Genomic DNA, 26,804 nt, shown 5'->3' with positions numbered 1-26,804 from the left:
CCAGAGCCTACCGTTCTGTGACTCCCATCTCTTTCTATCAAGGCTCCCCACTTTATGGCCTGCCCTTCCCCGTGGAACATGCAGACACCTGGCTTTGAAGGAATGCTTTAGAGTGAGCGAGAACTGCGTTGGTGGAGACAGACCAGTAGATTGAGGCTGTTACCAAAGGGATGATGCTGAAGCTATAGAGAGAGCTGCAGTTTTCTGTTTTTATTCCTTTCCAAGTCCATTGGTTTGAAGTATTAAGACCAAGCAACAACTGTTTGAGAAATTAACTACGCTTGAAATTTTGCACAGTCATACTAAACAATGCTAATTGGATGGAGTGTGAGGTACTTCCCTCTTCTCATTTAATAAATGTATGTGGCTTTAATGCCAGAAATGCGTGGCAGAGGTTCAACCACACAAGAGCCTGAATAGACTCTTAATGGTACAGCCTCCTATGCCTTGGCAACCCCAGGCTCTAAAAAACAAACCAGAAATGAGCTGGCAATAGACAACTCACCTGTTCAACATCGCTGTTTTTCCTGGATTTATATATAAATTCTCCAATGGCTACGAACACTGAAAGAACAAGTCCAGCAGCAAGCACTATAAAGATGCCCCCAATATTCTCAACCCCCAGAGCACTGGCCTCTTTGCTGTCCTCCTCAGGGCACCCATTGCCCCGCCACCACTTTTCTTTCATCATGTGCAGTTTCCCCTCTTCCTGTAGCTGGAGAATGGCAATGGTAATTTTGTCTCTATAAGGAGACCCTGTGGAGCAAGAACAAACCATTTAGTATTTGTTGCATGGTTGGGGTGGAGGATGCGCATTTGAGACAAAAGTGCACCCTTCTAACAGTACAAATTATTCCTGATAGAGTATAACCAAAACAGTTCTGTGCATGACTGACTGACTGCTCGTGTTTGGATTGCTCCCTCATTCTAATAGGGGGATAGCATTAGCTAGTGAAATTTGCATTGGTGACTGACAGAGGGATCTTTAAGTCTTGCTATTCATTTGGGACTGCTTTGGGATTTCTGTGGATGCCTACAATGGACTTTGGCTAAACCCCTGCATTGCAGCAGATTTTTCCCTACATTCCTTTCTGTGTCTGACTATTTCACATTCTCCTAGACTCTCTACTTTTACATCTATTCCATTTACTTCCATTTTTTTTTACCACTGTATTTAAAACTGAGCACAATCTAAGAAAACACACCGTGACTTAAATAAGTTCGGGCCTCAGTTATACTTTTGCATCCTTATTTATGCCAATTGTGCTGGATGGTTATGAGAGCTGAAACTGGCCTTGTATTTTCTTTGCATTCTGCAAAGTTTTGCCAACACGTAGGTACAGATAGCAAAGTACTTGAGGCTTTTCTTTCTCTTATTTATTGCTTTCCCTCCACCGACATTTGACTGGTAACCATGTAACGATGCAGAGTGGATGAGTATGCACGATGCCTGGCAAGCAAGGGGTTAAAACCATGCTGCCGTTTTCCCCCTGCCCCCTTGCTTCCCCACCCCAGCCAGAACAAAGTAGCAATGGAGCAATTAAGCTTAATAGACCAGCGGGAGCTAGTAATGTGGACAGGACTAGTTAGCAGCAAGCACAAAATTCCCCAAAGGGCAAGGATTACAAAGTAGCCGCAGGGAGAGAGAGTTGGAAGAAAGTATGGGAAGGTAGTGTGAAACCAGAGGCATATGTAGACTAACTTCCTACCACGTCTGGACTTTCAGCCATAATAAGCTTTGCCTCCTAGGCTGGTCTATGCTACAGCTTATGTTGACCTAACTATGGCAGTGTCTACAGGTAAGTTTCACTCCTGCTGACCTAACTGCCCTGCTATGCTGACTTAATAACTCCACCTCCCTGAGTGGTGTAGAGTTGAGGTTGGTGCAGTGTCATTGCAGACACTGCATTGCTTATGTTGACTGTTTGCTGGCTTTCAGGAGCCTTCCCACGCTGACAATATAACTGATACAAATGCTCCTGGTGAGGGGGGACACCACTGATGGAAGGAGCAAAGTGTAGAGATGCACAAGTGATATAATTACAGTGGTGGCTGTGTGCCAACATATGCTAGGCCAACTTAGTTTTGTAGTGTAGATATGGCCTTATAGTTAGAGATTGGAAGAACTCCAGTGTAGTCAGTCACTTCTTTCTGTGGCTAGCTGTCATACCTACCAACTTAGCAATTAGCAAGACAGCTGTCTAAGTAACAATTCCACAACTGTAATTTTAGCTGCAGACTAAGATGGCTGCAATTTCCAACCTGATCATTGTAAACAACATTGAGTTCTTTAAGGCAGGGACTGCAGGTCAGATTTTTTTATAGGTGTTTAGGGATGTAACGATAGGCATCTAGTGGAATTTCCAAAAGTGCCTGGATGTTTTGGAAAATCCCACTAGGAGCCTATCTACATCTTTAATACCTAAATACCTGAAAATCTGTCCCCATGTCTCCATTCTCTCTAACATGCCATGCAATCATATGGTGTTGTACACAAATGTTTTAAAATAATTGTGAATACAATAAGACACCCACCGAGCTTTTTATTTCCTTTAGCCTACTATATTGTCTAGAGAAAGAATGTAAAAAAAATCCCAGTTCATTAATTTACTGTGCCAAGCCTCGGATAGCTTTCAGAGCACAGTCTGTTGCCAGCAGCAGGATATGCTGATACTGCAGATGCCAAGAGATATCAGATTATGCAAAGTCTTTTTGGGTAATCAAAGATCAGCAGCCTTTGCTTTGGGTAGCCAGCAATGAAGGGAAAAATTATACCTTGTATAAGAATAACTTATTTTAATGAACATGCATTCTAGTTTTAAAAAAAAAAATACAAGAAAGTTAAAATATAGTTAGCAGTGCTGCCTGGAAAGCGAGTGCAACTGCCTAATCTTTAGGAGGGGTTCTGGTTCCTGCAACAGCTAGAGTTTGTTAGCCTGCAGGGTATACTGCAAGGCCTCTCTTCTCTCCCTCTGTTCCCCCCCCCCCACCATAAGGAGGTTGGTTGGTGTCGGGATTGTGTGGAATATCTATTCTTTGTTTCTGTTGCTGCAGGGTTATTTGATTCAATCTTGGGAGTAACAGAGACAGCTGTATTTATACTTATACTTCTAGAATTTTGCCAAGTGTGCCTAGGGCATTGGATTGGAGCTTCTAAACTTATTATTGGAAAGTAGTATAAAGTCATATCCGTTCTGATACCTCTTTGTTCAATATTTAATTTATGTCCTTGGTGCTGTTAATAGAAGCCACCTCTCAGGTTGTTGAAATACAGCTACCCACTTGCTTAGCTACCTCCCAAATCACAGGTAATAGTTAGTATGAGAATTACTAGCACATGGGCACTAGCAGCATAGGGTTGCCATATGTCCGTATTTTCCTGGACATGTCTGGCTTTTTGATTCTTAAAACGCTGTCCAGGAGAAATTTTTAAATATCTAAAAATGTCTGGGATTTTGCCATTATTATTTTTCCCCAAAGAAGAGTTGATCATTCAAGAAAGAGAGTGAATGTTGATCACTCGAGAGTGCCCGCTTTTTCCGCCTAGTTCCCAGTGCTTGCGCTGCAAAACAGCTGTTTCAGGCGGCGGGGAGGGAGTGGGGAGGAGGAGGAATGCAGCATGCTCAGGGGAGGAGACGGGGCCGGGGCAGGGATTTGGGGAAGGGGTCCAATGGGGCAGAGAGGGGGCGGAGTTGGGGCGGGGACTTTGGGGAAGGGGATGTAATGGGGGTGGGGAAGGAGTTGGAATGGGGGCGGGGCTGGGGGCTAGGGGCTGCGAACAAATACCTCCCCACCCCGTGGAGTGTCCCCTTTTTTTGAAAGTTCAAATATGGTAACCCTATGGTAGCACTAATTGTGAAATTTGTGCTTGTTTGATGCATGTAATGACATTTCTTCGTTCAACTATATTCCTTCTAAGATGCCCTTTTGCATATTTTTTTAAATGTTACCTATGTCCTATGCACTAGTCCTCTCAGAATGCAGTAAGCAGATAAGTGCTAAGGAAAAACAACACTGTTGGCTGCTTTAGTTCAGAGCCAAATGCAAAACCCGTATCTTACACAGTCACTAAAAAATACTAATAGAAACAACACACTGAAGGTCCCCTATATCTGCCTCATTGTGCTAGGGAAGGAAGAAAGAGCATTGTCATTTTTTAAACTTATGGAGATTGCTCAGATGCTAAGGTGATCAGTAGAGCTGGTAGGAAAAAATTGTTGGAATGATTTTTCCAATGAAAAATGCCCTTTTTTTGGAAAACTGAAACTTTCACTGGAAACATTTATCTCTTCCCCCCCCCCCCCACCTCCCCCCAAATCAGTTTCCATCAGGAAAATCAAAATGACAGCTGTCTGCCTGTAATGGTCTTGTCAATTTCACTTTCTGAGTTGTCAAGGCAGAGCACCTTGAGCTGAAATGTCTACATTGTAAACAAACATCCCCTTAGCCTGAATCCCGCACGTCCCCTGGGTTTTTAATTGCAGTATAGACATTCAGCTTGGCTGTCAGAGGGCCTGGCTCTTATAATTGGACAAGAACCTTTCAGCTGGGCAGCTGCAAACCTGGAAAATTTCACTTTGGTTCTTTTGAAATTGAATTTTTCTTGAAAATTTTTCCCATGAAATATTTCAGTTTTGATGTTTTATCCCTGAGTGAAATTTTTTTCAAATATGCTAAATATTTCAGTCATCTCTAGTGCTAAAAGCCCTGCATGTCCCCAGCTAGATATACAGATTATTTTTATTGAGAATTACATTTCTATCTTTTCCACTTGTCTGAGAACAACACTGTGTGTGATGCTGCACGCTGTAAGGCTTTATGGAAATATGCTTATGAATGTATATATGACATAACTGGAATATGTTTTATGCTACATATGCCATGTAACACATCTCTGTAAAGGTTACGATCTACTGAATCTATTCATCCTATTTGTATGCATGTATCATTTTTGTATTTGAAGTTATGAATATTGGCTATGTACTGTTTTAATTTTAAGTAACCTTAGTAAGGAATTTGGGCAGCTTCTTTAGAAAGGAATGTGCGAGTTAAGTGCCCAATCAAGAAACACTTAATGGACAATGGATCTCAGAAGGCTCCAATCCACATAAGAAGTCTACTTGAGAACATTCAAGGTAGCATGTGAACCATGGCTGCTACCTGTAAATTCTGAGTATGCATGGACATGTGACTTGCGCATGTGACTCCAAAACTCCATCTTGGAGCTGGAATTCTACACCGGGGGAGGGTGGGGTGTCCACCCACAAAAGAAAGTCTATTTAAACCCCTGGGAGACCCCTCCATCTTGTCTTCAGTTGGCTCAAGAGAGCCTCTCCACCCCCAAAGGATACCTGAAAGAAACTGGAACAAAGGACAGTTACTACAGGGGGTGTGAGTGATTGCTGGACCCAGACTAGAAGGAGACTGGTCTGTAAAAGGAAGCTTACTGGAACACCTCCGAGGGTGAGGTTTTATCTGTATTCAGTTTTCTTACTATATTAGGCATAGACTTGCATATTTTTATTTTGTTTTGTTTGGTAATTTACTTTGTTCTGTCACTACTTCAAACCACTTAAATCCTACTTTCTGTATTTAATAAAATCACTTTTTACTTATTAATTAACCCAGAGTATGCATTAATACCTGCAGGGGAGGGCAAACAGCTGTGCATATCTCTCTATCGGTGTTATAGAAGGCGAACAATTTATGCGTTTACCCTATATAAGCTTTATACAGGGTAAAACAGATTTATTTGGGGGTTTGGACCCCATTGGGAGTTGGGTATCTGAGTGTTAAAAACAGGAACACTTCTTGAGCTGCTTTCAGTTATGCTTGCAGTTTGTGAGATGTGGTTCAGACCTGGGTCTGTGTTTGTGGCCGGCAAGCGTGTCTGGCACAAACAGGCCGGATTCTGGAGTCCCAAGTTGGCAGGGAAGGCAGGGGCAGAAGTAGTCTTGGCACATCAGTTGGCAGCCCCAAGGGGGTTTCTGTGATTCAACCCGTCACACTGTGATCATACTTGGCACATTCATAAGAATTTCTGAAGTGCATGGGCCTCAGTTTGCACCTGTAAAGTGTAGGCATGTTTTTGCATTTGAATTCTGAGGATTGCACAAGGGGAGACTTGGCTAAATATTTGGTCCTAAAAACAATGAGAATCCAAAGTACATTTATCTTAGAAATAACATGATGGGATGGTCTTGGATACTGGGAGAAGACAACTGAGCCCATTTCCTTTGGGGATTCATGTGTGTTATGGGAGTATCTTTGCAGCATACTTTGTCTAGGGCAAGTTTCAACTTTTAATTTTTAAAATGATTTATTTCAAGACACCTGGAGACTTGTAACATATATTCTATATATCCTTGAATCCTAACTGATCTTTCTAAAACAGCATATTCATCATACAAGAAACATCTTACAATATATTTCACAGCTGCATTTCCAGTGGATATATTCTCTGAGGATTACCATCTGTTCCAATTATCCTTCATTGTTTTTAGTTTAAAGCATGGCAGCTTTATAACTGCTATGAAATTCTTGCCATGTATTTATCTTTATTTTGGGATAGTTTAAATTTTTGGATCATTCTTCTCAGCCAGAGAAGTTTGTTCTCACATAAGCAATGGAAAAATATTTTTACAATATCATCTCTATGGAATTCTGGCTAAGATGGGGCAGAGTTCAATATACTGGGGCAGGCTTTCTATCTCAGTGGCTCTCAACCTTTCCAGACTACTGTACCCTTTTCAGGAGTCTGATTTGTCTTGTATATCCCCAAGTTACACCTCACTTAAAAACTACTTTCTTACAAAATCAGACATAAGACACAATTGTCACAGAACACTATTACTGAAAAATTGCTTATTTTCATTTTTACCATATAATTATAAAATAAATCAACTGAATATAAATGTGCTTACGTTTCAGTATATAGGGCAGTATAAACAAGTCATTGTATGAAATTTTAGTTTGTACTGACTTTTGCTAGTGCTTTTTATGTAGCCTATTTTAAAACTAGGCAAGTATCTAGATGGGTTGATGTACCCCTTGGAAGACCTCTATGTACCCCTAGGGGTATGTGTACTCCGGGTTGTTTTACCTCCCTCAAAGATGGCCATAGAAGAAATTGAAAGGCCAAAGTCTGTGAACAGTTACACCAATGTAAATCTGTAGCTAATTCCATTGAAGTCAGTGGAATTAGGCTGATGTAAACTGAGATGAGACATGGGTAGGGCGAGTGCATGACTGAGCAGCACAAATATATTAAACTAGAAAAAGAACTGGCTACACAATGTCCATTTGCAGAAGGACCCAATTTCTGTGGAAAAGATGCGATCTCTTTAAATATGTAAAATTGGCAAAGTACTGAAACATTCAGGGATAAGGCAAGCAAATCCACCGAAAAGGGAAGCTGCTTATTGGTGGAAGTGAGGCAGCTGGTTTTCAGAATGCACCCAAAGCATTGAGTCTCTTGATGTAGGAATACAGTCTTGCAATGGCTTCTTATAGTCCCTACATAGTGCTCTGAAAATCATTGCAAACTTTGTAGGTTATTCTACTAAGATGCACAGGCAATGGCGCATAGGGTGCGATATCAATCCTGTCTCCTTTCATGCAGCTTTCCAAGGGGTGCATTTGTTGGAGATCACATTTACCTTGATTCTCTTCTAAAAAGAGGGCTCCTGGAGGAAATATGTAATCTGTCTTGCTAGCATGGTTTAATAACATGGGAGGGATGAGCAGAGGGTACCCCATCACCTGTGAACAGGACAAGAGCAGCAGGCCAACTGATTGCGTCTTGAAGGCACGGACTACACCTTAATTTTCCTGCTTGCTTACAAGCCACCCTCTTGCCCCTGCTGAGTAAAGTCATTGCTGTAGCTGGGGCAAGAGGGGAGATGTTGAATGAAAGAAGGACCCTGGGTGCTCAAAGGTTATAGAAAGCTCCTAAAGGGCATCCAGATTTAACTGCCCAGAACCTCTTGAGGACTGCTCATCATTAATTATCTTTAATGCATCTTACCAATAGGAGTTCCCACGCCATAGCCTTTAGAATCAATGAGTCCGCCGATCTGGGTGAGATTGCAGTTTCTCTGAGTCACGTATTCTATGTTGGTTGATTCCATCAGCAGGGCGTAGTCCGTTGTGAGCACCCGCTGGATTCCCTCATCATTGTTCTTCACCAGTGCGGTCTGCTGCCTGCTGCTCATGAATGCCCACATTTTTTCATATGTTGATATTTTGGATTTCTAAGGAAAGAAAGTGGATTCAGCAGAAATGTTAGTTTTCAAATTATGCTTGCAAAACATTCCTATGCTTAGCGTGAATGCTGTCAATAACACCTCTTGAATTGGGAGGGACAGAGAGAGGACTCTTTCAGTCTCTTTCCTCCCTCCTCCCCCTCACATTTTTCACACTGTGCAGTGTGCTGTGAGTTGTTTCTTACTGCCTCCTATCCTACAGGTGCCAGCATTTCAGTGTTGACATGTAACCTGGGAGGAGCTGTGGGATCCTTTTGGATGAGTGGTGCTCTATAAATGTAAGATGTTACAATGGTCCCAGTGAATTAGTTAGCTGGGTTACATGTCATTAAGTGTTTGAGACTACTACATTATGGGACATTGTTTCCTCTTCGTTGGGCAGTAGTACCACACTGATCCAACGAAAGCTGATCAATAGGGTATTGGCTCTTTGCGCAGGTGCCAGTAGTCTGTAGGTCGTGCACTCTACAGTGAAGCCTGAAACTGAACGAGAAGGAAGTGAAATCTTAAAAGCCCAAGATGCCCCGATACACTTGTGCTGCTGCTTCTGCTTCCCACCAAAATGAACGCAAAGGGCCTAATCCTGCTCTCGCTGAAACCAATGAGCATGTTGCCACTGAGTTCAAAGGGAGCAGGTATGGGCCTTAATGTGCTGACACCGGGGCTTCGGATCATGCCATGTAGCATAGTGCCGTCTAAACAGTAACCCTAAAGAATATATTGTGCCCGGTCCCTGCTGGGGTGCTTGGGGGAGGGAGAGGAAGTACATAAGGAGTGTCCTTGATGCTCCTCACCTAAGAGCCAGGCAAAATCCCAGGGAGCTCAAGGACTGTTCCTCTCTTAGCTCCCCTTGTGTGGGACAACGGAAAGGGAGGAACTGAACACAGCGGAGAGCAGCTTTCGCAATTCTTGAGGATGGTGCACACGCCCTTCTTCGCCTCAGGTGCTACAAAAGGTGTTATGCTGCCTTAAGCACAGTTCCCCCTGGAGCTCCCCAGGGGCACTGAGATGCTGCCCATATGCTCAGTGTGCGCCTCTCTCTTGTCGCTACCATCTAACTTGAAGTATTTGCACTCTGTTAACACTGCTTCTTTTTTGTACTCAGTCATGCTATATTAAACACACATTTTTTGTTGTTACAAATTGAGGTTTGGTCTACAGGTTAGAGCACCATTATACATTGATTGTTCGTATTACCTGTATTTTGTCTTAACGCTTCACAGCTTTCCACCCATTTTACAAAAATGAAAAACTACTGCAACTGTACAGTCCAATCACACACTTGTACATGAATAGAAAAGTTGTTGCACTCATCGCTGCACCTGAAATCAGTTTATTAATAGCACGTTTTAGCCAAAAATCAGTATACCACCATGTTTGTGTCTCTGCTCTCTCTCCCCTTAATTCTCTAGAGAGTTCCATCACAGTTTAGGATAGTACTTCCTATATAGCCACTGGTGTTATGGATGTTTCCAGCTATTGGACATCTTTCTGTTCTATTTTTCACTCAGCCAGACATCCAGGCTGTATTGCATCGTTTGACTAAGGCTACTCCATCCATGATGTAAATGAAAGTCTGTTCTCCATTTACAGAATGAGTAATTAATAAATTGGAGGTTTTCTTTTCTTTTCTTTTCTTTTTTTTTTTTTTGCAATTTCAAACACTTCACAGCTTCCCAAGTAGCATTCTCCCTCTCGGCATATCAATGCAAGTGCTATTGGAAAAGGACTCATTCTCCTTTAGCCTGGTGCCTTTTCTGTTAATGAAATTTACAGAAAGGATCTAAGTGACACTCTCTCTCTCTAATGAATCTGGAACAAGAAACACAATCCCTGCTCTAAGAGCCTTTGTTTTAAAGTCTATTTTTTACAACAACCAAGAAGTACCTCTTTCAAAGTTTTTAAGACTAGGAAGGTAGCAGTAGAGTGGGTGCTGAGCTGTGGGTACAAGAAGAGTTGGGGTTTTGTTCCTGGTCTCTTCCTGGCACTGACCTGCTGCATCACTTTGGGCAAGTTGCTTCACCATTCTGTGCCTCTGCTTCCCCTTCCCACCCTTTGTCTATCTAGATGTCACAAGCTCCTAGATATCTACCTCAGAGTCTCTACCTCAGTTTCTGTCTAGCATAATGTGGGTCCCAATCTTGGTTGAGGCATCTAGGGGCTACGGCAAGAGATGTAAGACATAATCTGGTTACCCACGTTGGTTATTGAGTGCTTGTGAATACTGTATTGTCTCCCCACCCTAGTAGTAGTTAGGCTCCAGGTTGGTGTGGTTTTGAAAGGCTGGGGGAATGGAAAGGAAAAGTAAATGTATGGGGGTATGGTACTCCCTGTCGCCTGGTCTGTGGACATGGGCACTTCTATCTGCGGACTCAGGCTACACTGAAAATGGTTATTGTATTTATTTCTTGTGCTGGGTAACATGAGGACTCTGTTCCCAGTAAACTTAGCTGGCTCTTTATTAAGTGAGCTGCTCCAACGGCAATTTAACATTCTTAGCCAAGGGCACGCAGATTGGCTCCTTGGTGCTTCCTCCAAATTATTCCCTTCCTCCAGCTTGCTACAGTAGTAAAACCACATATCTCATTTCCTTCATCTGAATAGTCTTGATGTAACACTCTTCTGACCATGTCACAGGTCAAGATAACAACCTGTATTTCCACTCACTGGTCCAGCAGGCTTCCAGCTCCCCTCTGGTTGCCTCTCTTGAGTGGAGACCTGTGTCTCTCCCACTTCTGACTTGGGTATGGCCAGGCATTACAGTTCCCTGCATTTGCTGCATTGCTCGCAGCAGAGAGAGGCTTTGTCTTCAGAGATAATTAATAAGAGTAATTGCTATAGTTAAAAGTACCTCACAGTTCTTTCTATGCAACCCTATTTTATTTTGAAGGTAAAAAGTACTGCAGTAGAAAATGTATTCTGGCAGGAACAGTTCTTCAAACCCACACCTAAGGAACTGGCTTGTGGTTACAAGCTCTCACATCTTCAACTCAGAACGAGCACCCAGCCTAATGGAGCCTCCATAGGCCCAGTCCTTCCCTCCTACCCTGAGGACTGGGGCTTTCTGTGAACCAGGGTCCTGTCTGTTTGCTGGATCAGGAAGAAAGCCCTAAGGCCGTTTAAAACCAGGCTATTTATCCAAAAAACCCTTTCTTGGTCTATTGGCCCCTAGAATCTAGTTTGAACTACAGTAGTAAGTGCACATCTCTCCAGGGGGGTGGCTTCAAAGCGTTGATAGGAAGTGCATTAGCACCCCCCCTCCCCACTAGAGAAGGTGCCATATAATTCCACAAAAAACACATACACAACTGCCTTTTTAATACAATGGACCTCCAAAAGTATTGACCCCAAATCAATAACGTTTAACTTAATTCAATACATTTTATCTTAATTTCATAAGATTTGTGCAGGATATTGTCAGTCTGTCTCCTGACCATTTTTAGGATCATTGGGTAGAGTTAGTATGTTCTTATTAAACACTACTTTGCATGGCAGCTCATATTAGATATTGACTTCCTACTTGGTTGAGTATTAAACTTTTAAGCAAAATTTCTTTGACTCTGAAGTTTGGGGCTTAATATTTCTTCTAATTCTACTCTTAAGTTTGTTCAGTCAGAGGACAATGCTAAACTTTGAAGGTTAAACGGATCTGCTCAGTTTCTTCTCAGTTAGTACAAGCCATTTTTTACCCTAATTAGTAATATATTTTTGAAACTGATACACTTTATAGGGTAGTTTGAGACTGATATAGACCTACAGAGGTTATAGGAATAATGTATTCTGTATGCAGATGAGTTTGCGAAAGATATTGTAGCTTCCTGCTGTGCAAATCCCACCCCCCCCCCCTCTTTTCTCTCCCCTGCCATGCCCCCTCACCCACACAGATTTCTCCACTAAGGATGACCTTCAAATTTCTGCTCTTTGGGTGCAGATGCAGGACTGACTGATTTCAATGGAGCTGTATATGCATAGCAGACGGCAGGATTTTGCAAGCTTCAGAATGGGAGATTAAACATCAATTATTACAGATGAGCCAAAAATAAAGTGAGAAAACAGAACAAATTGATAGAATTACAAGAAGAGCTGGTTGCAAAACTTCAGGTGAGACCGGTTTTCATCAGAATTTGCTGACTTAGCAAAACTGAAGCATTTTGTGGAGACAGTTCTGATGGAACCCAAGCATGTTTCTACCCAGCTGCTGGGGAACCGGGTTTCCAAGGTCCACGGCCGCAGGGCAGGGTGCCTTTGAGGAGAATTTCAATTTTGTGGGGGTCCTACTTGGGACAAAATAGATTTTGAAACAGATCTTCCATGAAATGGAATGGTCTGTCTTTGCATGGGTCTAGCCAGGATAGATGCATGCATTTCTTAAAGCGACTATTACTCTAAAATATATTTTTTGAGAAATGTGTAGCGGCTTGGAGTTTCTATTGAAGCTAGTATAAGGAGTGGAAATATGCTCAGAAGTGTGTGTTTGTATTCTGTGTGTATTATAAACCAACAACAGGAATGTGAGTGGGCGTGGGACTGAATAAATTCAAACAGAGTTCCTAGACAAGTGATGTAAACATGTTTTCCCAACCTGCTTCTACTATATTCCCTATATACTGGATAGCTTCTAAAAATACCCCCTTCTTGGGGTTTCCTTTTACTGTTTTAAAGGAGTTATAAATGTAAGCTTGGGCTTTCTCTAAAGTCCAGCTGGTCCTAGGATTTCTTTCTGCAGGACCTTTCCACTTCTACCCCTCCTCCTACTTCTTTTTACTTTTAAGGAGTTATCTAGGTCTTACATTCCATAGATTAGAACTAATCAGCCCAATCTGGACTGACTGCTAAGGGGAGTCAAGAAAATGACTCTGCATCTCATGTAGGGCACATGACACCCTGTCACCTATCTTTCATCACAAAGAGAGCCTGGAACAGTGGGTGTGCCCTAAAGTTTTCTACAGGTTTGAAAGCAGTGGTGAGCTGGAGCTGGTTCACACCAGTTCACTCGAACTGGTTGTTAAATTTTGAAGCCGGTTTAGAACTGGTTGTTAAAGGGGTGGGCAAACTCCGGCCCAGTGGCCACATCCGGCCCTCAGGACTGTCCTGTCCGGCCCACCTGAGCTCCCAGCTGGGGAGGCTCCCCTGGCTGAGAATCCCATTTTTAATTTTCACTCACCCGGCGGTGGTCCCGGTCTTTGGCAACACTTTGGCAGCGGGCCCTTTACTCGCTCTGGGTCTTCGGCGGCAGGTTCTTCAGTGCCGCTGAAGACCCAGAGCAACTGAAGGAACCAGTTCTTCAGATTTTGGCAGCTCATCACTGTTTGAAAGAGATTGGTTCTCCTGGTATTTCCCATTTGAAACACAAGGAGTATCTTCCAAAAGAAAAGGAGTACTTGTGACACCTTAGAGACTAACAAATGTATTCGAGCATAAGCTTTTGTGAGCTACAGTTCACTTCATCAGATACATTCAGTGGAAAATACAGTGGGGAGATTTATAGACCTAGAGAACATGAAACCATACACACTGTAATGAGAGTGATCACTTAAGATAAGCTATTACCAGCAGGAGAGCGGGGGAGGATGACCTTTTGTAGTGATAATCAAGGTGGGCCATTTCCAGCAGTTGACAAGAACGTCTGAGGAATGGTGGGGGTGGGTTAGTCTCTAAGGTGCCACAAGTACTCCTTTTCTTTTTGCGAATACAGACTAACACGGCTGCTATTCCTCCAAAAGAGAATACACGTTTAAAGAATGTCCGCTTTATGCTCTTTTGTCCTTGCAACCTAGTAAGGACTAAGCTCCTGAAGAGCTATGCTGCTGCTACAAGATCCAGACTCACTGCTGTGGTGACCACTGCTGCTGCATGCCTTGTTTCTATTTTGGTGGCCACAAGCGACCTCTCTAATCATCTCAGCATTTTCTGAAGGGCAGGAAACTCCCCAGGAAAACATACCAGGCTCGTGGGCAGGATATTTATCCACCTGGACTTTACTCCACTGATATTTGGGACTCCCTGAGTCCACTAAGGCCAATACCATCCCCCCACCCACCCACTGCCTTCTAGCCAGACTGGCCTGGAACAGAACCCTGGGCCTTGTGAACTCAAGACCACATCTCCTCCACAATCACTTTCTGCAAAGGGACAGGACTTTTTCATATGTCCCCTCTGGAACTTCTACTGTGAGCCTAATCATCATTGATCTTCTACGGCTGCTCATGTCTGATCACTAGGAAAACTCACAGCACTTACGTTCTCTTGAACTGAAAACCATTATGCTCCCACTTCACCATCATACATTTCTCTTAGACGTCCCCCACCTGTTACAGTAGCCATCTAGTACAGGGAGCTTGGCCCCCCTCCATCTGTTTTTCTTCCTATTATGAGTTTCCTAGGAACCTATTTTGAGGGACAAAGTCTTTCTTTTAACTGAACCACTTGAACCTCATAACCTATTGGTTACCATAATATCCACTGTGCCCCATTCAGCTAATAGTATTGCAAGCTGGGAAACCGTTTGAAGCCAGTAGACTGCAGTATCATCTTAGGGAGAAATATTTTTGATATCTAAATATCTCCTGTCCTATGAAAGTTTTATTTAAAAAAATAAAATAGGAAGGCTTGCTCTTAAATTAAAAATATAACTGCCCTTTGTTTCTACTGTGGCTCTGAATTATTTTGCAATATCTGCTCTTTTGTGCGCTCATCGTAATTTATAGTAAACACAATCCTCTGAGGGCTCTCAACTCCCAGTGACATCCCTTGAGTTGAGAGCTGTCAGCACATTGCAGGGTCAGGCCTGAAATGATTTATTAGAAATATGGGGGAGGGAAATCACAGCATTTCTTTCTTCCTCCCCCAGAAGTAAGCCAGCTCTTCCCTGACTTTACATGGTAATGTATAGCATATATATATATATATAAAAAATAAAATTACAGCTGGGGCTGGTAGAACTGCCAATTAATCAGGTTGACTGACACTTGCCATTATAAGAACCTGTGCTTTAAACTTTGTCAGCATTTGACTGTTTGGCCTAAATTTCTCGTGCTCAGTGTCAGCCTCAGGACACTATTGCATTGCAAATGCTATTGCATTTGCTAAAGTGGCAGAGGTCTTTATGGTGGATCTAAAGGTACCAATCCTGCTGATGACCCATGTGGGTGCCAATGTGATGCCACCTGATGGAACTTCTAATTTTTCAGTTAACTTTTTTAAAACCCTAGGAAATGACACACTAACAACTATATTAAAACGTCATTAAGGTTGCAAAGTCAAGCACTCAAAAGTTAGGAAATGCCAGAATTAAAACAGCCTGGGAAACCTTAATTCAGCCCCCTTGTGCGTGTGCATTATGACACACTCTTTAATTACATGATCACATAACTGTTTTTTCCACAGCATCATTGCCTCAGTGAGTGCACAAAATGGGGTGAATCAAGGTTGCGTAGTTAAGGAGACTGTTTGTCCATAGGATTCCTGCTCCATTTTGTGCAGAAGTTGGAAGATGCATGGTGAATGTGGCAGGGAATTACAAGAGGAGGCTCTCATGGTTAAGGCAGTTGAATGCTGCCCTGGAGAGTTGGATTCTAGCCCTTTCTCAGGCCCAGATACACACAGGGATACGCTAAAAGACTTAGGAGTTTCAGTTGAACAGCTTCAACAAGAGAGATTGAGCCCACATCAGAATGTTTCATAGTTCAGTGGTTAGGGTAGTCTTCTGAGAGAGGGGGGAAATCTCTGTTCAGATCCTTTCTCCCCTATTTGGCAGGGAGGGAGGAATTGAACATGGGTCTACAACATACCAGGGGAGTGTACTAACCACTAGGCTAAAAGCAATAAGGGGGACACTATCCCTTTCCCTCCCAAATTTTGTATAGGACTGATCTTGTAGGTAGCCTCTGCTCAGGCCGCACAGGTAGGGAGGAGATAGGGGGAGGAGCACTTATCTTCCCCCATTTTGTGGATCACTCCGGGCCTTAGACATCCAGATGCCTATTGTGAGGCACATGCCCAGAGGCAGAAATGAAGGCACCTAGGGAACTTTTACCCTGAAAACGTAGGCGCCAAGTGAGTATAGGTTTTGCGAGAGCTACAGTTTTGTGGTTAGCAGTGGAACTTAGGGGTTTAAGTACCTATATATCTTTGTGGATCTGGGCCATTGTTCCTATGTGATGCTAGGCAAGTCATTTAAACCAGCCTCTCGCAGCTGTATTCCTCATTTCTGGGTGCCTGGGTTGAGAGTCCAGGGTCTGATCTGCAGAAATGTTCAGTGGCATAACACACAGTAGGTTATAAATAATATATATCTTTGTATATATAACATTTAGACTGAAAGCACCTGGGGGACATGGATTTGTCTCTTCTCTGTCTGTAAAGTACAATGTACATCTCTGATGCTTTACAAATAATTACACACTAAAAAACTGCATTAACCTACTGTGTGTTATTTTGGGCAAGTCATTTTCTCTGTCTGTACTTCTGTTTCCCTTCCCACCCATTGTCTCTCTGGTCTGTTTAGGCTGTAAGCTCTTCAGGGCAGGGTCTGGCTCCTTGCTTTGTTTTTATACTGACCTAGCACAATGAAGCAGTGATCTCTTTAGCTCTTCTAAGAAGTACTGTATATAATTTATTAGTTGTATTGCATGTGTAGCAGTGATATAAATGTGAAATTGCATTTGTCCATGCACCTTTCACTACATTACCTTTACTCTTCCAACTAATTCAGGTCCCTTCTCGCAGAAATTACTTCTAGCATTCATCTATTTGCATGTGTGTGTCTGTATATAATTGCAGACACACACAAGCATGGGTGCATTTTGTAGAACATTGATACCTAGTTACCTGATTTGAAACCTCATTTAGATGTCTAAATGCTAAAAAAAAATTATATTAAAAAAATGGATCCATCTTTATTTGTGCCTGCAAAATTACGCCCTCTTATTTGTGTCTAAAAAGCCAGTGCAAAACTGGAAGCTGCTTTGGAAAACGTGTTCTGATTTCACAATGCTTAGAGTGTGCAGTGATTGCAGGAGCTACAGCTGTGGAGTCCCTCTTTGCGCAGATTCATCTTTGAAGGCCCTGCATTGTGGTGCCCTTTCTTGGCCCGAGAGAGGAAATTGGGCCAAGGAATTTTACTGGGGTCTTAAGTAGTAGCAAAAACTACTAACCAGCCTGATAGGTGTTCCTTATTAAAATAAGTAATCCTGTAGTTACTTTGTGTTCTCGAGTTGTTTCCCAGCATATGTTAATAGAGATTTCAACTTGTCATTTCAAAAACTGATTAAATAATTAGGCTTTGAAAAAAGCATAGTTTATTCTCTTATTCAATAACACAGTCACCTCTCCACGCTAGATGGAAGTAAGCGGGGGCAACAAGAGAGGAATTTACCCTTAACTGCTAAAAGCAGGGTGGCCATGTAAGATGTAGCAAACTACTGCAGAATCTTTTTTGAAAATTACTAGTTTGGAGACATGATCCAAATATTTGAACTGCAATCCATTACCTTTCCTTTATTTGTATATAAGAATCTATCTTCATCTGAAGATAGTCTTGTGGTTAAGGTACTGTGCTGGGATTTGAGACATCTGGGTTAAATTCCCAGGTCTGCCACAGACCTTTTTAAAATAGTCACTTAAGATGTCAAACTGACAACAGCAGAAACTGAAATTGTTCATTCACAGAACATCTAGGACACAGGTAGCAGAAGGTATTTTTTCCACATGTTGCTTCACCACTGTGACTCATTCTCTTTGGAAGGACTTCTTCCTAAAGGCTAGTTAAAAGATGCTCAGATGCCATACCGAGGAGTAGGATATTAATACTTACCTAGGTACATTCAATCCTTGGATTTCCTGCTGGGTGTGCCAACAAAGCTGCTAACTGCCGTGGGATGTTTTTTGTACATTTTCCATATTTATAATTTGCTGGTATATGCATTGACATTTTAGGAGATCCACTCATTTTATATGTAATTAATGTTGATCATCAAAAGGAATTTAGTTATCTGCAGAAGCAATTGCACTAGAAAATGCTCTCTCTTATTATTTATTAAACTTTAAATCTATATTCTTTTTATATCTTTTAAAAGCAAATGAACTATTATTTTGATTGACAGTTGTATTTTTCTAATGGCTACTTGATCTTGAAAAGCAATCTTAGCGAATTACTTGTTATAAACTTTGGGCCTAACAGCCCCCTTTTGAAGACTGAAGAATAGCTAGTGGTAGTGGGCCCTGATGGGACAAAACTGCAGATGTCCTCCTCGCAGAGTTTTCACTAAATTCTTTTGGCTAGGGCATGGGTTTGCCTTTCTCAAAAGGAGGAGGCAGTTGGGCCCCAGACTGTATAGATCTTGGGGGATTCACTAGAGGCATGGGGCTATTCCAGCAGAGACTTTGTGCCTATACATTGTTCCGGAGTCCTTTTTCCCTTCTTGTATTGGACCTGTTCTAGCGGGGACTTTCCAGATTGTAGCTGCCCCGGAGCCCTCCATTCTTAGGGAGCAGTGGGTGCCACGGTACTGAGGACCTTTCACTAAAGGTAGTACAGTGTCACACTGTAATCTATTTATGGCGGTTTCCTGCTGATTGGCAGAAGGAAACATGCATATAACACAACCTTCCCCATCACTGAGGTGTAGATTCCTGGAGGACGTTCTGTGGATTAGGGATTTGTTATAACTGCTAAATTTTCCTGAACTAATGTTTTCAGAAATTCTCATTCTGTTCCACGTTTCAGAATCTATTAGTGAAAGGTTACAATTCTTACAGTGCAAACCCACTTGGCACCATCTTACCTTGAAGAAGGTCATTGTTGATCCGTCTCTAACAGCCCCATATTCTATCTTGGTTTGCTTTGCCAAATCATCTGCTGAATCGATGGGGGATTCCATTCTCTCAACTGTCAGGAAGGCAGCCAAATTGGCAGTGTAGGATGAGATTATGATTAAGGTGAAAAACCACCATATTCCTCCAACTATTCTGGTAGAAAGAGCTTTGGGCATCAGCTCTGATCCTGTTATAATATCATCAAAACAATCATATTAAAACATGTTGAAAGAAGTCTTTCTCTGGCAGTAGATTATTTTTAGGAGCATAATACATTTATGAACCACAGAATAATAAAAAAAATCTACACAGTAATCTCGCATATGTACAGCTAACATTTATAATAACATACTTTGAAGGGGATGTATGCCATGATACCTAACACACACATGATTATCCATGGGTCTGAACACCAATTTGTCTTTGAGATAATGTCATCTTGGAGTTAACCTTTTAGACTCCTAGCCTATACTAGTAATTTATCTGTATCTTAACTGCTTGTTACAAGTACTGTAATGAGGCTTTAAGCCTTAAGAAGAACAATACAGTAGAACCTCAGAGTTTCTAACATCTCAGGAATGGAGGTTACTTGTAACTCCGAAATGTTTGTAACTCTGAACAAAACGTTATTGTTGGTCTTTCAAAAGTTTACAACTGAGCATTGACTTAATACAGCTTTGAAACTTCACTTTGCAGAAGAAAAATACTGCCTTCCCTTTATTTTGTTAGTAGTTTACATTTAACACAGTACTGTACTGTATTTAATTTGTCTTTGCTGCTGCCTGATTGCATACTTCTGGTTCCAAATGAGATGTGTGGTTGACCAGTCAGTTTGTAACTCTGGTGTTCGTAACTCTGAGGTTCTACTGTATCCCATTCCCATCATTTCCCATTTAGAGGAAATGCTTAAAAAGATGGCTTTACCCTGTGTCTCTTATCTACACATCCAGGTATGTACGGTCCTGCAGCCCTCACTCAGACAAACAGTATCACTGCAGTCAATAGTGTTCCAGTAAAGTCACTGGGACTTACTCACGTGAATAAGGGCTGCAGGGGTCAAGACCTAAAATATGTCTTTTTATAAGCCTATACTTTGTTTTAAAGTTAAAGCAATTATACAGTCCCTTCTGGATCTCTGCATGATGGTGCAATGTTATGAATAATAAATTAATCCCAGTTTAAAGGACAGAATGATGACTGAAATGGCATTAGCACATCCGACTGCACATCTCACATCATGAGACTAGGAAAATAAATGGATAATTTGTATGTTTCATTTTACTTTTTAAGGTCATGTAATTGGCGCAGGAGGGTTGAATTTGATCCCAGCTGTGAAGCAAAGTACAGTAACTCCTCGCTTAACTTTGTCGTTATGTTCCTGAAAAATGCGACTTTAAGCAAAATGATGTTAAGCGAATCCAATTTCCCCATAAGAATTAATGTAAATAGGGGGGTTAGGTACCAGGGAAATTTTTTCACTAGACAAAAATCTATATATTTTTTAAATACACACACAGTATAAGTTTTAAACAAACAATTTAATACTGTACACATCAATGATGATTGTGAAGTTTAGTTGAGGTGGTGAAGTTAGAGGGTGGAGGAGGTGGGATATTTCCCAGGGAATGCCTTACTGCTAAATGAACTAGCATTCGGCTGAGCCCTCAAGGGTTAACACATTGTTGTTAATGTAGCCTCACTCTACAAGGCAGCACGAATGGAGGGGAGGGGAGACAGCATGGCAGACAGATGCACATTGCCCCTTTAAGTATGCTGACACCATTCTAAGCACATTGCCTTTAAAAAGATCAGGAAGTTGAGATAGCAGCTGCGGCCAGCACGCTCCCTCCATCCTGAGCCCTATCCTGTCCCCACCCTGCTTTATATGGAGAAGGGGTAAGTGGAGGGCAGAAGTAGGGAGTAGGGGGACACCCTGACATGAGCCTCCCTCTGTCCCCCCCCCCCCGCCCTCGGTCTCCTGCATAGCCAGTAGGAGGCTCCCAGGAGCAGCTCCAAGGCAGAGGGCAGGAGCCGCACATGGCAGTGGGGAGAGGGACAGCTGAACTGCCGGCAATTAATAGCTTGCTGGGCTGCTGCTGCACATGGAACTTAGGGGAGCTGATAAGGGAGCTGCCGGTGCACCCTGGTTCCAAGCCCCCACCCGCTAGCTGCAACGGCCTTCTCTTCCTGCAAGCTGTGGACAAAGCAGGTAACAGCCAAACAACGTTATAAGGGAGCATTGTACAACTTTAAACAAGCATGTTCCCTAATTGATCAGCAACGTTAACTGGGATGACTTTAAGTGAGGAGTTACTGTACTCCTAAACATTACAAGCCGAATTCTGCCCTGACTGACACAGTAAGCAACCTCACTGACTTCAGTGGATTGCCTGGGGTTTAAGGCCCAGATTCAGACATGCACTTGATTGTGTGCTTATAGTCAACTGACTTCAGTTTAACTTCAACAAAACACTTATGCACTATGCTTAACTCTGAATAAGGATGGACTTAAGCAAATGCTTAAGTGCTGGCTGAACTGGGGGTCTGCGTGTGTACAGAATTTGATTTAACTGATATTCATTATTATTAGAGAAAGGTCCCTGTTGTTGAAGTGTTATGTCTTCTGAGCTACTTAATGATTTATGTGGGAACTTGAAATACATTCTGTGAAATGTCTGAAGGTTGAAATGTCTTGGAAGATTTTAACGTAAAAACTCTCTACAATTTGAGCAAAAACTGAAAGGGTAATAATCTTCCAAACCACAGGCAAACAGATTTAATTTAGCTTTTTATAAATATATGTACATCTCTTAAAGGTCAGAGCTAAGCATAGCCCAGGTCTCTGAGTACATTTATGTAGCTACCAAATTATGAGAGGTAACAGCAAAGCAGACTTCCTGCTGTATATAGCCTTTGTGTTGTACTGATTTTAAACTAGGCCAACAGTCTAAAAGTAGGTTTCAGAGGAACAGCCGTGTTAGTCTGTATTCGCAAAAGGAAAGGAGTACTTGTGGCACCTTAGAGACTAACCAATTTATTTGAGTCTCTAAGGTGCCACAAGTACTCCTTTCCTTTAGTCTAAAAGTAGAGGTTTCTATTTAATTTAGGGAATCTTAATGTGTCATTTCAAGAGCTGCGAATTCATCCAGATTTATGTTTAATTGTGCTTTTCTTGGTGCTTTATCAGACTAGATTTTTTTAAATGTAGTGAAACATGGTTATTTACTCCTAAGGATGTATTTTTAAACTGTAGTTGACCTAGCAAATGTAAGAGCGGGCTGCTACGTATACTGATTCAGATCTTCATGGAGATGTCATTTCTAAAAGCCTAGTTAGTATAGGAATATAAAAGATGCAGTTAGACACTGTTACAAGGTATAATGTATAGCAATAGTAATAGCCAACTAAACTTCAGAGACCTTAGCTTGCCGTAAAAGCTGGTAGTGCAGCCTTATAATTAGAGGTACATGATAATAGATGGAAGTGGAGAAACTCTTGGTTACTGTAGCTTTTTGGCAAAATAATAATACTCCAGTGGTTTTCTCTAGTGGCAAATTAGTTGTATAAATGAAACAGAAAATCTTTAATCTAATTAAACTAATCCATTTTAACCTGCCACTGAGTATTACAAGATCAGTCCCCTGGCTTATAAGATGCTGAGCACCCTCCACTCTCACAAAAGTCAATAGGAGTTGAGTGGGGTTCAGCATATTGCAGGATCAGGCCTGTGATTTCTTTCAGTATTCACCATCTCTTGGAACCTGATTCAACAAAGTGCGTAAGTACATGGTTTAGTTTCACTGATGTAATCTTGTGAGACTTAAGCTCTACCTTTAGAGGTAAGACTGTGCTTACACACTTCGTTGAATTCGGGCCTTAGCAGGTCACTTGAGCTTTTAAAAGTAATAGTTTCCCATACATTTTTTAAAAATTAATTTGCTGACTATAATTAGAAGTATGCCATGTTTGGATACCTTCAAAGACTAGAGGAAATATCTGGGTTGAGAACTTCAAGGGAATGGGGAAACAACATCTAAGTAAAATGTTACTAGCAAGATTCAGGGTCAGAGACAATACTTGCTGAAGTCTCTCTAGTGCTTTTTTATGGCAGACATGACAGCCAATCCTGATCCAGACTTTGCTCACGCTCTGTAGAAAAGAGAAAGTCTGATCATCACATTTTAAAATTTAAACAAACAAGTGGCTTTCAATAAAGCACAACAAGCAGCTTCTGTTAACAAGAAAGAGCATAACAATAGATGCAGAGGTTAACAACCATTCATCTCTTGTTCAAACTCTACATGTTACTGATGGTGCACTTACAGTCACACGTACCACAAGTTTGTACATGGAAACATTTGCTTTGCCTTACAAACGTTTTTGTAAAGCTTCTTGAAAGACAAGCACAGTCTGGTTGGGGCTGACTGTCATGTACCCAAGGTAGTGGTAACTAGCAGACACTGCATCCCACAGTTTGCTGTGGATGATGGTAAACTCCAAAAAGGCAGGACATTTAAAAACACAAAACCTTGGGGCACTCTCACACACAAGGCAGTCACAATTATATACACACACCTGCCTGATACTGTAAAACCTTAGTCTGTACTTCAGATACATTGGAAAAAAACAAAAACACCTTATCTCCAATCTTTTTCAAAATAATTGTGGTGAGGAGGTGTCCTATGAATATACCAATAAAACTATATGCATGTATTATCCTAGTTACAGTGTGAAATTTCTTCACTACCCTAAGAAAAATTCCTTCAGTATTATTATTAGTTTACTAAATCCAAATTGGTATTAATGTCTATGAAAATAAATTATACCTGAATGAATGTAGGTGTTCCTTTCTTAAATATTTGGGAATTTATTACCAGTGTATTGCTGTGACTTCCTCTATGTGTTGCTCTTTTTTTCCCCCAAAAAATGTTTTCAGAGATGTTGAATGGACCCCCATATTGATACAATACAGCCCTTTAATGGGAAGCCTCAGTATACACACGCCATAAGCATAAGTGTTTTGTACATGTATCTGCTTGACTTCCCATATCAAGTGCACTTCGCTGCCCTTCATTGTCAAGCGAGTATCTGTGTGCAGTTTCCAAAATTCAGCAGCAACTGGGACTTGACTTGGTTAAATTCTAAGGCTGGCTGCATTTACAATAGGATGGGACTCAAACCTGCAGAAAAGCCAATAAAAATAGGTTTTCTTTTGGTTTTAAATAAGTTTGACAATTGCCAACAAAACTTAATCTTTCGAAGAAATACCTTTTGACTGGCTGTTACAGTATGTGTTCCAGAATCGCGATGGCTATTATTGTCTATATTGGGATGAAGCCTACATGAATAGAGATTTTTCCTGTTTTTCCGTGTAGGGATTTTAGATTTATCATCAATAAAAATACCTTTGTAGTCATCTGACTATTATTTTATGTTTTGTCCACAGAAGCTCCCATATGAGACAGCCAACTTTATTGTATGTTTTTCCTTCTAATTTCTGCAGTTACCTTATTTTGTATTTAAGCAGGTGTCAGTTTCATTTCCCTTCCCTCCCTATCCCCGCTTCACTGTGTAATCTGCTTTTTTCATTTCTGAGATCAGGTTTTATAATATATGTGGTAGCTACAGATGGTGGAGTTTACCAGCACAGAAGCCCTTGAGCAGACTGTGGGATGTGTGCAATAATGATGTGTGACCCGTGTACCTTGCTGCATGAGAGCTCCAACTCCAAACCAGAAACTATTTAGTAAAGTAAAATTGTTTTCCACCACATCTGAGTCAGGGTTGCACGGGTGGGGGTTATACCACTCATAGGGTGTAAACCTGTGGTAGTTAACAGAAACAGTCTGTAAACATCAGATAAAATACACACTTAGCCAGCAAACCTGCTAAAGAATGCAGAAAATGAAAAGATTAATGAAGAAAATAACCCAAACTAAAGGCTATACATGTGTCCTGCTACCGTATGCAAACTGCAGAGCAGCACTGCAGTGCAGGGAGGAGCTTTCAGAGCTCTAGTTTTAGCATAAGCCCTACTTCATTAATCCTAATGCTCTTTGACTGTAATCCTCAAATATAAGAGTACTGTTTCTTTCAAAGTTCCCAGTCATTCCCCTAGCCACGCGATTGATGACCTGCAGAGAGGGGGATGCACTGATTCCATGTAGCTGCTCCCCGGCGAAGCATGAAAGAATAATGGCGATCTAAAAACAGTGCCTTTGGAGTACTCTCTATAGAAAGAACTGGCATTGGGCATGACAAAAAAACCCCCAAAACTATATTACATGACCTGTTGGTGTTAAGATATTAATTTTTGTGTCCCTCTCTTCAATAGTGAGGTTACAGCACTTTAATAATAAGTTGTTGCTACTTTGCGAGAGTAGTTTCAGTCCTTAAAAACCATAAGGGTATATATTCAGTATCATGTATAGAGAATTAGGCATCCAGTTTCCCCTTAATGAGTGGAAGAATAGTGCTTAATTCCCAGTGAACCTTGCTGAAAATGCAAAATCTATACCCCCTTATGGTCTGCAAAACAGTTGGCAAAGTTACTTTAAAGATTGTTCCTCCCCATGGTACCCTGCCCGTTGCTTCTCAGCTCTGCAGGGCACATTAGGTGCATTCCTGCTGAAGTTTATGAATATAGCTTTAATTGACAATGTCATGCTAATGCATTTTAATTACTGTTTCAGCAATATAATTAAGCTTTGAATTTATGCACTCTTGCAACCAGAGCGCTACACTAAGCTGAAGTAATGAACCCTGATAGTAAGGAACGTACTAATTGAAACAGTAGGTAGCTTAAGATGTCATTAACTAAACAATATCATCACCACTAGTACAATAGTTGTTAAACATAATTGCAAGAGGCAATATAAAGATTAAAGACAAAACATTTCTACATATGCCATTTAAAAAAACAAAAACAAAAAACCCCAAGCCATTACATTCCAGGAAGTTTTTCACTGATAGAGTGAATAGAGTGAAAACCACCTTTCTACAATCAATGAAATTGTTCTTAACTAGATTTGTGCACAAAGGGTGAAACTCATCCCTGTGCACCAGCTAACTTGCACATAAGCCATCAAAGTGCAAAGGCCTTCTGTTGGGCATTCACACACACTGAATTACAGTGTTGACATGTTAGTGTAAAGAGTGTAAAACAGTAATTGTGCCTGATCTTTTGCTGGGAGTCTTGCACTGCAAATTGAGCAGGGCTGGGCTCTTGCATTCTTTTAAGTAATAAACCTATTCTGTGGCTTAGACAAAAGTGTATCAACAACAGTAGGAACAAAATGGTAACTGCTAGAAAATAGCAATAAAATTCAGTCAGCAGAACTGCTTCTGCCAGACCAGAAAGCTTTATTTTATTATATGACCTTTTGATTATTCAAGGAGCAAAAGTACCTACAGTACATATTTTAAAAAAATTTTTTTGCTAGTATATCAGTGACTCATTCTCTTTCAGAATTAAATATCAGATTTACTTGTTATGCACCTTATTCTGTGCAATGTACCATATGAAATGTCAATGCAATGAACAGAGGAGGGGCAGGTCAATTATTCTATTCCAGGACTTGGCTAACCTAGGAAATTTCTGTTAATATTTCCATTGTTGTTTCTACTGATTCATTTCCACCAGTGGGAGCAGTAGTGTAGACACAATGTTGGAGGTTGCTGGCAGTTAAGCAGTACCTCACGCAGGGTTTCTCTGAGCAAAGTTTC

At 41.3% G+C, this 26,804-nt stretch overlaps 1 protein-coding gene across 6 annotated transcripts in view; it reads right to left on the bottom strand.

Annotated features, from left to right (window-relative positions):
- GRIK1 (glutamate ionotropic receptor kainate type subunit 1) overlaps window positions 1-26,804 on the bottom strand; it is a 238,157-nt gene that overhangs the window by 10,896 nt on the left and 200,457 nt on the right. For 5 of the 6 annotated variants that reach the window (XM_075133209.1, XM_075133214.1, XM_075133207.1 and 2 more), the window contains 4 exons: window positions 24,784-24,902; window positions 19,049-19,266; window positions 8,027-8,252; window positions 506-756 (listed from right to left, as the gene is read on the bottom strand). In XM_075133209.1, coding sequence (XP_074989310.1) covers window positions 506-756; window positions 8,027-8,252; window positions 19,049-19,266; window positions 24,784-24,902 — 814 coding nt within the window. Of the gene's footprint in view, window positions 1-505; window positions 757-8,026; window positions 8,253-19,048; window positions 19,267-24,783; window positions 24,903-26,804 lie in introns of those variants that run through there. The other variant, XR_012670308.1, reaches the window with a different exon arrangement.

This window comes from Caretta caretta, chromosome 1 (assembly GCF_965140235.1).
Source record: "Caretta caretta isolate rCarCar2 chromosome 1, rCarCar1.hap1, whole genome shotgun sequence".
NCBI classification, from domain to species: Eukaryota; Metazoa; Chordata; order Testudines; family Cheloniidae; genus Caretta; species Caretta caretta.
This window is presented reverse-complemented; position numbering and strand designations above follow the sequence as displayed.